Here is a 16,417-nt window from a genome sequence, read left to right as displayed (position 1 = left end):
CAGATTCAGAACCTAACGGTCTCATCAGGCTTCAAAATCCATTTGGAGCAGAGCTTCTGGTTTCCTTTCCTTTGAAAGGAATCTAATCTATACATGCAAACACTTCTTTAAGAACTGAACCAACATGAACCAAATTGAAATAATCAGGGCATTCCCTTCAAAACTGCACTACTGCTCTGAACTTGATGGCTAATGCAGATAGAAGTCAAAGTCTGAACTGAAGTAGGTACGCTGAGAAGACACAAATGCTTTTATGTCCCTCCAGAGGGCAGGGAAGAGGAAACGACTGTGTAACAGATTAAGATGAAAAGCCAATCCAGCTTCAACAGATATATGCTTATAAAACTTCTATTTGATTTTTTAAAAATCTTTAAAACAGCCACTCAAATAATGTAATTCAATGTAATATAGTGAATTACACAGGTTTACCATGCATTGGGCGCAACACAAATGTAATATAGCATATGAGGTTGCTAGTCTGTAAGCTTGTATACATAAAAAGAAATAAGTTCTGAAAGCAGCAACTTGAATATTCTTGCCTGTTCTATTCAAATTTGTAAATCAAAATAGCAAGTAAAAGAGTATTGTTGTTCAATCCAGGAGAAAAAAAATACAGCATAAACTGTGCCTTGCAAAGTAAATTTTAGCAAGACAAAGTTTATTTTGCAAGGCTAGTAGTAATATTGAAAACTGGCAGGTGTTCAAAGCATAGCCTGTTTCTTAGAGACTGATGCCCTAGTCAGTCTACTGTATACCTAAATTGAACAAGTCCAAATACTGGCTCATCAGCTTAGCAAGCAGAGTTACTCTTCTGCTGCTTACAAATCCTTTCTAAAGACATTTTCTTCTTAGGTAGAGCTAAAACACCTCTATATGTTCTATTCCAGTGTTCATTCCCTGTTTGCTAAAAATGCCAACTTCTCAGCTTCCCTTCCTAGAGAAAAGCTGTAAATCACATTAAGAATTCTTAGGCTGAATTGGTTTATGTTTCACTGATACGACTTTTTTTCCTTTTATTTGTAGGTTCCAGTAATATTAATCACATAGCAATATAGCTTCTGAGCAACTTTTCTATAGACAGATTTGCTTCTACAAAAGTTATATGCTGAAAACAAATCAAGCAGACTCAGATGGCCTTGGTGATCCCAGAAGCACACTTTGGTGTGTGACCCTGATAAGGCTCAAGACCATATGTAACAATGTTGATGTTAATGGTTTGCTACCCAATCCTAGTAAGAAACAGTGATTGTGAGAAAAGAACAAGCCTAGTTAATGATTTTATTTGTCTTACGTTTAGCCTGAACATAAAAACTAGTGTCTATGTTCAAGCAACTTGATGAAGAAGGAAGGGATTACAGGAATAGAAAGAAACTGTGGGATGTGTACTTAATGTATTTTAAGCTAAAGTCCAGGCAGCCTGAAAACAACTTATTTTATTACCTGGAGTTATTAGACCATCCGAGATATATGTAGTTCCTAATCATTTGCTCATCCAGCCTACTGATAACCTATCTGTCTAAGGAATTTCTAAACCTCTACCATACGTAGCAGAGCAGAAACAATGCCCTTTTTTGTAGTTAGTTTTATTTTGTAGTTATTTTTTACACAGGAATAGCCAAGCTAAAGTCACATGGGTTTCTTTGCATGTGGGAGTAGTTTTGTTTAATAGTCACTGAGGAAAAATACATGACATTTTACGCTCTAAATACACTTCCCTGGGAAATGAAAATTGCCATGTAAAATTGTAGTCAAACCAGGACAGCAATGATGGAGCAACTAGAGAAACTGGAAACCTAATAAATCATTTTGATTAATAAAAATCATGCATGTTATAGACCATTCAGAGAAAAATAAAAATGAAACCCCAACCTCCTCTGTATTTCTAACTGTGAGTTTGTGACTAATCCCAGCACGACAAAAGATTATAACTTAACAGAGGTCATCCATCATTCTTCTGTGCTGCTACTTTCACCTCAGGATAAAACAAAAAAAAACCTCTGAACACAAAATATTAGTTTTGTAAGTGTCCAAACAGCCTTTCACTCCAGCTTTATTCATCAACACTACTCACAGCAGACTACATTTGAGAATCTCAAATAATTTTCTTTTCAAAAAAGCTTCACAAGCTGCTTGTGAGCTAACAGACCTATATTTATTATAGGAGGTTGTTCATGGGATAGGATTGGCTGATTTGCTGCACTAGAATAAAGAAATGCCCAACTTGAACTGAATAATAGCATATAACAATTGCATATCTTTATTTCCAAGGGGCAATAAACATTATTTTAGAAAGAAAGCATACAAAGTTTATGAAAAAATGTATTCTGACTTGTTGTACACAGCAAGAAAAGTGCCATTTTTCATATACACATCAGCCTTTTTGTAACACTCATTTCTAGGACAATTACTAAGGAAAGGAATTGTTCCTACCATTGGGCTTCGTCATAAGAAAATTATGTTCTCCTAATTCCTCTTCTAGTGTATCCTCCTCTAAGTATCTCAGAAAACTTCCTTCCAAGGCCTGGGTCCTTTCTCCCGGATTGACACAGCCGGGGCCCAAAGCGTGAAGTTTGGCCCTCGGCGCCGGTGAACGGCCAGTCCCTGTCCCCGCTCCCTCAGGGGCTGGCAGGGCGAGCCTCCACGACACCCGCGTTGCTGACCAGAGGTGACAGAAAACAGGCGCGAAGGGGACTCCATTTTGCTTCCAGCACGTGACAGGGTGGAGCAGGCGCTCACCTTTCCGGGATGAAGCCGCCTCACCACCAGCCCTGCCTTGGATGCATCGCCACTTCAGTAATTAATTCTCACGGTAATTCAGTAATTAAAGCTCACAGGGCCTCCCGGGGAAACGGGCAGAGTCGCCACACGTCCCGGTGGCGGGAAGGGACCAGGGCAGAGACCGGGCGGGGAGCCCCGCGCGTGCCCCCTCAGGCGGCGCGCGCCCCCTCAGGCGGCGCCCGGCCCTCGCGCTCCAACGGTCGCTCGAGGCCGGTTGGGCGCCTCAGCCGGAGCCGGCAGCATCCCTCCCGCGGGATAGGGAAGGCCCGGCACAGACCTCTCTGCCTTGGCCGCCTGTCCCCTCCTTAGCGCCGGCTGTCCCGTGGGCGGCCGAGGAGAAGCGCCGCATCTCCCGCCGGTGAGTGGTCGGTGCGGCCCGGCCCGGCCCGGCCCCAGTGGGCTTCCTCGGGCAGTGAAGGGCCGGGGAATAGCGGAGGAGAGCGAGTCCCTGGTTTCCCGTCACATCCACGGAGTCGGGCTGGTGTCCCCAGCGCCATGGGGCAGCGCTTGGAGCCGGCTGCTGGCTCGGCCCTTCCTCCCCAGCCCGCCTCTCTGCTGGGGCTGGGCCGGGCCTCCTGCCCCAGGCCTCCTGCCCCAGGCCTGCCACCCGTGTGCTCCATGAGCAAAGGTGAAGAGGAGAAGCATCTCCCACCTCGCCTGAGCCAAGGAGAGATTTCAGAAGCTGTAGGGTCCTGCCGAGACACTGGGGCAGGGGACTCTGGGGGCAGTGAGATGGGGAGCGCGAGCAGAGAGCACAGGCATGGTTTGCTGCATTATGGAGAGCCGTGACCCACGCTGTCAAAAAAGATTATGGCTTGAGATCTACTTTATACCAGTAAGCTCTTGTGAATACCCAGACTTTTTGTTGTAACTGACTTGTAACAAACTCCCGAAGTGGATGTGGTCACATTGGCATGAGGATGCGTAGCTATTTCTGTATGGAAGGTGAATAATGTACTAGTCTGTAAGTGTTATGTGTGATTTTCATAAAAAATGAAATACCTGTAACTGAAATAGCTAACTCTAAATGTGAATTTCAGACACAGGTTGAGAAGACAAGAGCCTCTGACCACTGGAAAACTGGTGAAATGGTGACAGCAGGGTGGTGAAAAAATTGTCAAAGTGTGCAACCCACTTATTTTGCTTTTCCTTGTCAGAAGTTATGGTATTTGCTTCAGAGACTGAACTGTCCAGATGATTTTAGTAAAATCTGGCTGACTACACAGCAGAAAGGAAATGAATGAAGGAGCGCGGGGAGAACGAGTCTAGGGAAGGTGGTTGGCTGCAATGCTGTGATATCAGTTGCAGTTGTAGAAAAAGTAATTAACATGATCAGTTTGGCTTGTCTGCACACCCATTCCCAAACCCTGATTTACTTTGCCTTGTTCACATTGAGCACATAATGGTTTCTTTGCAGGCCTGGTCTAAACATAGTATGAATACAGACTATATAGAATAGGACTTAAGCACGTAGAATAGAATCATAGAATAATTCAGATTGGAATAGCCTCGGGAGGTCACCTAGTCCAACAACCTCCTCATAACCCCTTGGCATGTCATTTGAAAGGTATTTGTTATATGCAGTCCTAATTACTTTGTTTTGATTGTGTTTGCTTAATAGTAATCAGTATCTTAATGTTCTATTTAGAAAAAGATAAGTAAGTTTTTCACATTTGGCATTGTGATGGTAGCTCAGTTACTTTTCTAAATGAGTAGAAATTCAAACTTTATTGGAGGCCAATGTCCTCAGCCTATTCATATTCAGTTCATTGGCATTTACATTGTTCAGGGGTAGGTAGATAGGACAGCCCTGTCTGTTACTTCAGTGACTGCATCTGCTGCTGGTGCTACTCCTTGAGTAATAATCAGTGGAGTGAAACAGAAATACCCTGTTCTGCTAAGTTGTGGTGCAAAACACCTCTTGTAGAGTCATAAAAAGACTTGCTAAGTTTACATAGCATCACAGTCAAGTAATGAGTCAGGGATACTGTTCTTTTTGGCAAGATACAGTCTTCAAGTTGCAGGCGCAAGATTCTTCCTTGACTACAAAGTATTACTTCATTAGAATGGCTAGAGAATAATTTCCTTTATGTCATTTTTCATTTCAATAAAAAGAGGGGTAGGAGGAGAGACATCAAATTTGTTGGTAGTAAGAAAGAGTGTTTCTAAAATGATGATGGTTCTGACATGCCTCTGAGGCTGTTTTCTCAGCTGATAAGGCTTAAAGGATCACTAATCCTGGGCAGAGTTTTTCTATGATATGCCAAAAAGCTCTTAGGTAAGCGAGAGATGAGATGCACTGGCACAGAATAGGGTAGCAAAAGCCTTAAGACATACCTCAGTGCTATTTCTGCAGAAAAAGCATTGCCATCTTTTATTTGCTTGTCTCAAGGTAGACAGCATGTTGTTGTCACTGAAAAAAAAAAAAAAAAAAAGAGGCTAAAATAAGCAATAAAGTTTAGTAGTGAGGAAATTAATAGCAGCAGCCTCATCTTATTTCTGTCCCCCTCTTCCCCGTGCTTTTGCCTAAGTTTTTGGTTTCTGGGGTTTTTTTCCACAAAATACTATGTCCCACCTCTATTTCAAGATCAAACTGCTGCAGCATATTTAAGGAGGAACATCACTGATTTGAATAATAGAACTACTCCCTCCACTGCTTTCACTTGTAATTATTTATATTGTAATATAGAAAGAAGTTTGAAAGGTTAATGGTGGGGTTTTGGGTTTTTTTTCCCCTCAGGGAGCACTGAGAGGAAGGGCTCAATAAGCAAAGAAAATACCCAGTGTAAATGTATTAAGATTTCCGATGAAATCAAGAAAAAAGAGTATTCGTACAAGGTCAAAAAAAGAAGAAAGTCTTTCAGGAAAGGTAACATGCAGTGACTTAAATGTTTGGATTGTTGTTATATATGTGTTTTTTAAATCAGATTGGATCACCGTGTTTGTAACTTGAGGTATATTTGTGTGGAGAACTGATGATTTAGATTAGTAATGTTGGTAACTGTCTTTCTAGAGAGAATACAAATGGGTGCTCGGAGGGGAGAAAATACTGAAGTTATTTTGAATGCATTCTCTACTTATACAAAATTTAAAATATTTCAATTGCTATATAAGACAAAATTTACATATAAATACATCCAATTCTTGTATGTTTTGGGTGAAATAACATTTGCTTTGTGAGTGGACCTTACTATAACTTTTTGAAGGTTTGTCAGACTGCAAGTGTTCTCCTGCATTTGATAATTTGCTTTAGACAATATGCACTTATGTTCCTTCCAGAAGGTACAAGCAGGAGGAATTACTCAGAGGGTTGATGATTTCCTTTTCCATTTGTGGAGAATATCTGAAAATACTCTAGTTCCTTTCCACTTTAGGGGAATATTTCTTTATCAGCTGAACGAACTTCACTTGTTCATGAGTGCTCTGTGCTTGAAAGCAGAGATCTTGTTTCTCAGCAATTTTTGATCATCAGTCCTGTAGAAAGTAAAATCCTAAATTTTGTACATAGAGAAATTATAAACATTTTTTAAAAGTTTAAAGCTGTACTAGTGCACTAATAGTGATTCATATAAACATACTAATTTTATCTCTTTAAGTTTTAGAAGGGAGTTAAGTCCAATGGAGAGTGCCAAGGTACAAAATTCTATGTTTTGTATCTGCCAGAAATGCCATATAAACAATAGAAAATTGCCCTACTCTTCTGAAACTTAGCTAAATTTTAAATTTAGCACAGTGTTCATGTAGTCTTTTCAGTGTTTTTAAATTTTTACATTTGAAACACAACTTTTCTTTATTTTAGATCAAACTTATGATTGATGAGCAGATGGATATTTTAAATGATGACATCTTTAATACAAAACTAGAAAGTTTAAGCAGAAGAGTTGAACAAGTACAATGCAAAAAAAACCATGAAGAAATAGCTAAAGCATTCCTAGTAAGTTTCTTTGAATGGCTGTGAATATTTTGCATGTGTATCACATATGACTATTAGAGAAAGACCCCAAAAGTATGCAATCTTTTCATCTTGTGTGACATAAAGATAAGTTAATGATAGTTCAATTTTTAGCCTTTGTTCATGTTCATTGCAATTGTTTCACTGTCTTATGATATGTCACTGACTTCACTTTGTATGATAATAGTACATAACTTCCTTATTTCAGGTGAACTCTGTTTCTTAACCTGTGTTTCTTTTCTGTTGCAGAAGAAAGTATCAAAACTTGAGAGACATATTAATGCTGCAATAGCCTTTCAGGAGAAAGTGGCTGCTCATCAGGTATGATGCCGATGCATACGCTAATATAGGCAGTAATGCCTAGTTGTAAACTAATAGGTGACTGTGGGTGTTTACCCTGAAACCTGGTAACTTTGCCAGCTACGTTGCTGTTGCTTACATTAAGAACAGAAAAAATTATGTAGAGCTCTTAAGTTGATTGATCTTTTGGTTTTTTCAGTTTTTGGTGTTTTCAGTTTTTGACTACAACATAGTTCTTTTCAGTCATCGTGATTAAGCAAACTCAAAATAAGGGTGTAGAAACTATATGTGTTGACGACTTGCTTTGATGCTGTCCTGTTGGAGAGCCACTGGAATTTTTCTAGTGAAGGGTTGGACCTCTTTATTCCAAAAGTTAAAGCTTCTTACAGCGTACTTGCCTCTTCGACTTACCTTTCATCAGCCATTTACCTTTAGTCCAGCAGCTGCATAGGGGCTATGGACTGCAAGTTGAAAACCACTTCCTTTTAGACAATGAAATTGAAAAGACTCTTTTTGTTCTTTCACATCTAAAAGTATAAAAGAATTGCATGTGACAAACATGCAGTCTTGTCTTTTTATTAAAGGCTTTACAAAATCAGCTTCATATCTTCTTGGCCTTTTCCCAAAAGCTTTCAACAAAGCATAAAACTGGATAAGGTCTAGTAAGATGCTTAAAAGCCTCAGTATTAAAGTAAGTGTTTGGGGTTTTTAAAAACAAGTTAAGCTCCAAGGAAAAAAAAAAAGTTATTTTGTATTACAGTGGATTTAATAAGATTTTATTTTGTTGTTGTGCTTAAGTACACCTTAATTATTTTCGCACTTCTTGAAAATATGACCACGTTTATGCTGTAGGTTTTATGACAATGCAGTATTTGTTTCCTCCTTTGTCAGACAATCCTTCCAAGTCCAGACTATGAAAAACCAGTACTAAACCAGCTTGGACCTTCTGCTTTCTGTCCTGAGGTCATAAATACACCAATAAATTCCTCAAGTGCACTTTCGCTGTCACCTAACACTGGTTTCACTTCAGCATATGTTTCAGAATATATAAGGTATGTATCTAGAGTTGAATAGTAAAATTCGAGATAGTAGTTAATGTTCTTATATTGGTTTAAAGCATTTTTAAGAAAATTAATTTACCATCTATGCTATAAAATTGACTTATGAGCATGTATGTGTTTCATTATGCCTGATGACATCTATTGATGGTTTTGAGTATTGATGATCCTGCATCTGAGATAACAAAATGTATGTAAATAGATCTCAAAATGTACCTCAGTTGTACAGTCTGAAATCACAAAATTGCCAGGTTTTAGGTAATGTGAGTAATTGATGGTTAGTTTAGGGAGCCTAGAAATGTAGTACAGTTTATGTGTCCACTTATTTTCCTAAAATGAACAGAGTAACTCTGTTGTTTTACTAAGACAGAAGCAAATAGTGTTTATTTCTATAAAAGACACCTAGAATATGAATGTTCCTGATGCACAGCATATTCCACTCTTAGTAAAATGTAGCAGTGCACAAGTTACTTTAATTATATCTTAATCAATAAGTTCAACTTTTAATGGTTGATATATTTGTGTGGCTTTAATGCTTTTTTTTTTTTTTGGGGGGGGGGGGGGAAGAATTCATTCTTGTATATCTCCAAACAAGTTTTATCTATTTTTTGCTTTATCAGTTCTGATGAAGTCATACTGGTCTCCGTGGAAAATAAAAATTCAGCAACTGAAAATAATTCAGGTATTGAAATTTAATGTTGAATCCATGCATGCTAATGAATTTACTACATTACATTACAAAGTACATCTAGAATATTGCCAGCTACTCGTGTTTTTTCTTTTTTAAAATGTCAAAATCCAATTGTGATTCTGAAATGCTTACAGATGTGCCAGGTTTTTGTGTGTATTTTTTAATTGATACATTAGCATGCTTTTGGTTTATCAAGATGGCAGCTCGTAGACTTGCATTATTTTTAAAATGTTTCAGTTAAAACAATTCAAAGTCCAGTATGAAGTGCAGTAATGAAAACTTTTAAACCTCCAACCCACTGTTCTACTATTACAACATTCTTTTCAGGAAATAGCATAGAAAGAGGAGGGGATGGATATAATTTTTTAGAAATCGAATTATTGTAACTTAATAGATATTTTAAAACAGCAGAAGCACTATATTTCTTTACCAAGCTTGACTCTGTCATATAAGTAATCTAGTGGCAAAGTGAGATTCTAAGCAGATCTTTCTTCATTCTGATCGCGGTTGCTGCTTAAAGGAAACAAGTATCACCCTTTAATCAAAAGTAGTACACAGTAGGCTCTTTGCCCTCTCTACCCATGTGTTTTGTTCATTGCAATTGGAATAATTTACCGGGGAAAAAATTTCTAGAGAAATGCTAGCCCACAAAATCTTGAATAGGGTCTCAGAATGCACACTTTCCCACACTGCTTCCTTACAGAGAGGTCTTTGATAGTTAGAACAGCTCTAAGACAATTCTGGGCAAGTTGAGTTGGCTTGCTAGATAGTTGCTTCTTCGACAGAGGCAATACTGAGCATTCTTGGTGAGTCTGTCATTCCCATAAGATTAATGTCCCGTGTGTTTTGGGAGGGGGGATTGATAATATTCTGCTGTTCTAACAAGGATTAAAACATATTATTGTCACAGTGTAAATTAAGACTTTTAGATAAAACACATTTACGCATTGTAAACTTCTGTGAAAATTGTGTTACAGCTATTCCAAATAACCAAATGTCTACTCAAGCAGAAATATCAGCAACAGTTCAGGTAAAAAGAAATAGACAGTATATTTTTCATGTTTTCTTCAAATAAAGCCAATCATTGACTACATAGACTGCTTCAATATCCTGGCTTTTGATTTACTGTTATAGGTGCTTAGATTTGGGTCAAACATATGAACACAGAATGTAGGTATATGGACTGTCATACCTCTTGCTTTTATTATTGTTCTATCACCTTCTTAAAGGTGAATTTATAGGAAAAAGAATGAAGTGAAAAGTGATGTTGACGTGCCATGCTGCTTTTCCTTTGGAACTGGAGACCTTGTCTCCTGGATGATTGTATTGCATGGAAGCTACAGAAACAGTTAAATTGCAGGGCACAGAAAGTTGAGCTGTTGGTCAGTCTTGAACTGTATTATTTTTTAAGCACTTATTCAGCTTTATTTATTCTTCTTTTTTGGTAGAAGGTGAATATTTAAAGAAAAATTAAGTCTGTCTCTCCCAGTATTGACAGCTCAGTCAAGCTTGCTTTTTGATCCCTTAAACAAAACTAAGCTAATGCTCTCCCATTTGAAAGGGGGGAAACACATTTGTGTTAGTACATGTTGAGAATGCTTTTTGAGGAGTTTTGATTCTGAGTACTCAGTTTCTGTAATTTTTTGATTGCTTGGGGAAAATAATCATAGATAATTGCAAAAATCCAAACCCTGAGGAGCATGTCTTTTACCATGGTAATCTATACATCCTCAGAAAATGTAGAGATTGTGTTGGGACTGGAGTGATTTTCATAACCTCTTTCTTCCCAGTGTGCTAAGCCAGTTCAGTTATATCAGTGACAGCAGCTCAGTCAATGGGAAAAAGTTAATGTTGGGATTTTTTCTATGGGTGCGGGGAGTAGATAAAATGTTGTTGGTGTAAACTTGTTATAAAACTGCTACAAAAACATTTAATTTCTGAATATATATTATGACTGGTTCTATAGCTTTGCATTTTTACATCAATTTTCTTTTGTTGTAAGAAACCTTAGTTAACAGATAGTGTTCCATTCTGCTAATTGTTAAGTAGTCTTGGAGATAACAGAGAAGCCTTCCAATGAAATTCTATGTTTTTAATCAGAGTGAAAAGAAGGAAAGAAAACGCAAAGTGATCAAACTAACAGAAGTAAACCACAACTGTAGCAAAGGTAAAAGAGAAAAATATTTTCATTTACTTTTCAGTATCTCCCTAAACTTAATGCCTAAGATGTAACTGTGTAACTTAATTTAGGTAACTAAGGATGAGAGAATTCTGTACAATCATTGAACTGTATCTATTTCTGTATTGGGTTTACCTGACAAGGTTTTGGTAGTGGGGGATGGCTTCCGTTAGAACAGATTTGGAGTTGGATCAGATGAGTCAGTTGCATCATGCTGGACAGAGCCATTTCTAGCCAGCTCCAAAACCAACCTTCCACTGGCCAAAGCTGAGCCAATCAGTAATTCTGGTGGTGCCTTTGCAATAAAATATTTAAGAAAAGGCAAAAAATGCTGCACAGCAGCTTTAAGAGGGAGAAGTGAGAAAAATGTGAGAGGAAAATCCCTGCAGACACCAAGGTCAGTGAGGAAGGAGAGGGAGGAGGTGCTCCAAGAGCCAGAGCAGAGATTCCCTGCAGCCTATAGAGGACCATGTCAGAGTCTAAGGAGGACCTCACCCTGGAGCTGGTGGATGTGCCCTGAAGGAAGCTGCACCCCATGGAGAGCCCACAGCTGGAGCAGGCTCCTGGCAGGAGCTGTGACCCTGGAGAGAAGCTCAGGCAGGAGCAGGTTTTGTGGCAGGACCTGTGGCCCAAGGGCAACACATGCTGGAACAATCTGTTCCTCATGGACTGTACATGGAGAGGATCCATGTTGGAGCAGTTTGTGAAGGGCTGTATCCCATGAGAGGGACCCCGTGCTGGAGCAGGGAAACAGCATGAGGAGGAAGGAGTAGCAAATATTATTTAAAAGGCAGTATTTAAAGAATTTTTCTTCTCACAAGGGATGTGTTTACTGGCTACAGATTCTGTCTATTGCTGTCACAACCCTTACTCCTCCAAGGAAAAGTTACCAATTTATACTTGGTCACTAAAACAAGCCATTACATGGAACAGTCTGGTTAACTGCCTGGTAATAAAGCTAGTCACACCATGTGCTTGTAAAGGACAGCACTGAGTACAAACACAGAAGACTCCTGTTCTTCATCCAGCTAAGTGGAGACTTGTTCTCAGAATGATAGGAACCACCCAGATGTGTCTTACTCATACTTAAAAGAGCCGTTGCTTTCTTAGTTCCTCAGAGGTTCATGTTGAGGTAAGACATAGCGTTCTAGAGGTTTGGGAGAATCAGATTATAGAACTTTATAGAAGTATTTTATAGAGGTATCAAGATTGGTATGAAAGAAACATGAATAGAAATTTGTGTGCGCAAAAGTACCAGAAGAAAGAGCAAGAGAGAGAAAGAAACAGAAGGGGTCAAAAGATAGCATGGGTTGTCAGCAGAACTTAGCATCTCCTGGCCCTCCACCTCTGTGTATGCATGATGTGTGCAATGCCATTCAGCGCCCAGAGAGCAGGAAGACAAAAACTGAAGCCGTAAAATAAAATGACAGGAAGACAACAAGTAGAGCCATAGGAAACCTAGACAAAGAAAAGGGGAGACAGTAAAACTGACTAAGCAGTTTTGTTGAAGACTCACAAAGAGTGAAATAAGATACAGAAACGAAAGATGACATTAACTTTTCATTTTTAAAAGGGTATAAAGGACCAGTTCACTGTTAGCAGCAAAAGGAGTCCGGGAGATACACTGAGGATATGATCGCTGGTGTTCCCTCATCTGTTGTTGCACACAAGTAATCCCAACTGGACTGTTTAGATTTGTATCTCAGTGAATGTGTTTATGTGAGTGCAAGTGGGCAGAGTCACCTTCTGCAGGAAGATAAATAAAATATTACCTTTGCCTTCTGTATGGTCTGGCATTGAGTTTTCTTATACTGACTGCTACAAAAGGGTAAAGTTAAATTTTACTCTATGAGAATGGAATGTTAAAATGTTACAAAACCATGTATTATTAGGTGGACTTGTTGGGACTAATGTAAAACCACAGTCTTTGTCAAGTATGTCAGACAAGTTTTGAATTTGATTTTTGCTTAATGAGTTTCACATAAATATCACTGTGTTCCTATTTGCCTTTGTTTTGTTTGTTTTTCCCTTGGACCTGGCTTAATCTCGAAATTCTGTCTATGAGCTTTCCTCCTCGAAGGTGATTATGCATTTTAATTTATGTCAGGGACAATTTAAAGAAACAAATCAGTAATGATGAAGTCATAATTATAAGAATTCCCTTGATATTTCATGTGTTCTTTACTACGTTTACAGAGTAGTTTTGCTGATCAATCTGAATTGGAAAACACTTGAAAAACAAATGCTAACCAGGGTGGGGGGATCCTGAGCCGTTTTAGGAGTAGTGGATGTGTGGGTGGTGATGTCTAGTTACACAGATTAAGAATGGCTTTAGGATGGAGAGGAAATATTTGCAATCTCTATAACTGCCCTTCTTTGCAAGCATGTTTGAAGAACTTCTCTTGTATATTCCTAGTCTGGACAAATAAAAGTTGTTTAAATACTCCTTAGCTCCTGTAATCTAAGTTGCATCTAAATGCAAGGGAAAATAAAAAATTTGGTATCTTCCTCTACACTTGTTTGCAGGTATTTAAGTAGATTCTTATTCTTGCTATGACTGTGTATCAGATAAATAGTTCTGGTGGAGTTAGGCCTAGTGTTTGGTGAGTTTGTGTTTGTGCTAACCTTAAAATTGAGTCCTGATTCTTTGTAATTACTACTGGTTTTTTCTTATTAGAATAATTGTTAAATCCAGGGATGTGAAAATTGATTTGAAGGAATGTCTTACGAAATCTGTTTGACGATTACTGTATTAATTGAAATATCATTTTTGTATACTGCCCCATCGTTACTGTGCTATTCAGTTGTTTTCCCAGTTTTGTAACAGGTGTATAGCTTTGAGAGAAATTTGAAAGCTCTTTGGTTAGTGGAAGAAATTTGTTGCTAACTCTGTGTGGGATGAATTATCCTTCTGGTATCTGTATGATCCTTCTAGTGTCTATGTGATTGCAAGATGAAAATCAGTGGTTACAAGGATTCAAGATGGACTCATTCTGTTCCATTTTCACTTAATGATAAACTAACTGGACTAAACTGAAGCAATCTTCCAGTTTCAATAAATTTTCACTTGGTGGATTGTTTTGTAAAGGAAGAGTCCTAGCCTGGAACTGACAAGTCTCGCAATAGGAAAAAAACCCACAGCGTATAGAGAAATATCATTCATATATGAAGTAAGGATTTTTAAAAAGCTATCTTTTGATAGGTAGAAAAATAATATTTAAAGCTTGAACCTTGTTTGCGGGCAGAACAGAAAAAGATCAGAAATACTTATCAAACAAACGGAATTCAAAGCCAGTGTGTCTCAACTAAGGGTTCCTGAAGCTGAGAGAAGAAACATCAGATAAGGCACTTTATTGTTCAACTTTTGTACGACATTAATTTTTAAATTGTGGCTTTTCATATTGCAGGATGGTTTAGAACTTGATGGAAAGCCAGGCTTTTTAACGACCTTTTCAAATGGGAAAGGCACAGTGTTTAAACAGTTGGGCTTTGAAGGAGCAGGCTTCTCTTTCACCACCAGGAGGCTCTATTGGAACAGTATTGGAGCAGTATAGCATTTTCTATAGAAGTACGCAAATAAATAATGCCAGGACACACCCTCTTTAGAAATAAACATATAAAAACCCTATCCCCAGAACTTATTCGCCCTCCTTTCCCCTTTATCTTCTTTTTCCTGTGTTTTTCCTTTCCCTCCCTCCCCCTCCAAATTTGTCGTGGCTAAAAGTGTGTGAAAACATTATTTGCTAACAGGATTTAGCTTTTATCCTATGAGCTTTTAGGTTCCTAAACATTTTTAATTCTTCAATACAGTTACTTTAAGCATAATTGTGATTTTTCAGCTGAAAATATTTTACTAAAACATAATTTAAAATTTCTAAATTAATATTAAAGAAACTGTCTCAAGAAAAACCTTCTTGATTTGTTGTTGATAATATATTAGGAAAGTCGAGTCTGTGAAGCAGTGCGCACATATTATATTCCTACCCTTTGTAGCAATGTGTGCATATTTGGTTTAAATGAAGTTTTCTGAACTTTAGCATTTATGACAGCAACACCACTGCCTTTTTTAGAAATTGAGTTTCAATTTTTTGTGGGCTTTTTTTAAAAGAAATAGAACACAAGCTGTCTTCTCCAAATAGCAGCAGTAAAATAGACCAAAATCTGCACCATGGTATTGTTTGTATATTATCAGAATTGTTTCCTATCTGTTGAAATTTATTATAGTAACTGAATTTCATGAAGGTACATGAAATTTTATAATCTGTGCAATGTACACCTGTTTTAAAACTAAGCAACTAGGTACAGGCACAGGTTTGTGGCTTTTTGGCTAAATTTATTAAGTGAGGGGGAAAAAAAACCAAACCCCCCCCCCCCCCCCATCTAGAAATTAAGCCAGCGCAGTAATAATCCAGCCTAAACAAATATCCCTCAAGATGCAATCTGCACCTCTTCAGGACTCCTTTGGACAGCACACAAGTTGTTCTAAGCTGTTAGTACTAGCGGGTAAGGAGTATTTTCTACTTTGGGGAAAATGTCACTGGACAGAGAGGAAATAGATGTCGGCAAGATACCAAATATTGATACATGAACATCAGTTACACTGTGACACTGCTGTTACTTTGGAAACTATAGAGACACTAGCAATTCAGAAATGTATATAATTACACGAAGCTAAGTTAGTTAGTATGAATGAAAAGTAGTGTAACTGGCTTATATGTTACTGTTGTTTAAGTAACAACTGTTTTTGTCTTGGTGCCTAGACTTTCAAGCAATTTCCACATCTTCCTGCACTGCCAAGGATCCCCCATTGTCCAGAGCTCACTGAAGAATTCAAAGACTCTCCTCAGAATCCTGAAACTTAAGTGGCTGGTGTGCAAAATCCGAACGGGATTGCGCTGTCATGGACCTTTCAGAAACTGATCCCAAGTATGTTTCCCTACACAGTTACCACTTGTATCTGTTTCATCAAAACCTTAGTAACAATTTTGCATCACATTGGAAGAAACCAGGCAAAATAAAGGCTTTGCCACTTTCAATAGCTCGCTGTGTATCCCAGGTTATTGCCCCAAAGAAGCACTACTGTGCCACTGAGTGAGAGGATATACATGGACGTTACAGACCATTTGGTAACATGCAATCTATCACTCATTAAAAAAACTCTTTAGGAGACCCATAGTACCTTAACAAGTGGTCTGCTATTGTTCTGCCCTGAGGTACTATATTGTTACTTGCGGTGAGTTCCAAATCAAAGCCTTATTTGTACAGCAGTCAGAATTCATTTCCTTATGTTTCCGACTTGCTACAGTCTGTTATGAACTTTATTCCGTTAATTCTGTAATCTTGTTTCTACAGCCTTGAAAATGAAGGCTTGTTTTTAAAACTAATTTACTTCCACATTTCACTCTTTCCTCTTATTACTTCAGAGAGTATTATGGCACATATGAAAGAAATGAGAAACT

At 38.3% G+C, this 16,417-nt stretch overlaps 1 protein-coding gene across 2 annotated transcripts; it reads left to right on the top strand.

Moving 5' to 3' along the window:
• Positions 1–3,013: 3,013 nt before the first annotated feature.
• ATF7IP2 (activating transcription factor 7 interacting protein 2) lies at positions 3,014–15,892 on the top strand. Of its 2 annotated transcripts, XR_001411279.1 has the most exons (10): positions 3,014–3,136; positions 5,519–5,647; positions 6,578–6,712; positions 6,980–7,051; positions 7,922–8,082; positions 8,709–8,770; positions 9,757–9,809; positions 10,880–10,946; positions 12,532–12,628; positions 15,719–15,806. XR_001411279.1 is itself a non-coding variant. In XM_014936288.1 (9 exons), the coding sequence occupies exons 2-9, from the start codon at positions 5,585–5,587 to the stop codon at positions 15,781–15,783; spliced, it is 678 nt and encodes a 225-aa protein (XP_014791774.1). In that variant the 5' UTR covers positions 3,014–3,136; positions 5,519–5,584; the 3' UTR covers positions 15,784–15,892. The 2 variants fall into 2 exon arrangements, 1 of the variants encoding a protein (XP_014791774.1); XM_014936288.1 differs by lacking the exon at positions 12,532–12,628 and having other exon boundaries at positions 15,719–15,892.
• Positions 15,893–16,417: the final 525 nt, after the last annotated feature.

Source organism: Calidris pugnax, unplaced genomic scaffold (genome assembly GCF_001431845.1).
Source record: "Calidris pugnax isolate Ruff unplaced genomic scaffold, ASM143184v1 scaffold17, whole genome shotgun sequence".
Taxonomy (NCBI): domain Eukaryota; kingdom Metazoa; phylum Chordata; class Aves; order Charadriiformes; family Scolopacidae; genus Calidris; species Calidris pugnax.
The sequence above is the reverse complement of the archived record's forward strand: the minus strand, read 5'-3'. Positions and strand labels throughout refer to the sequence as shown.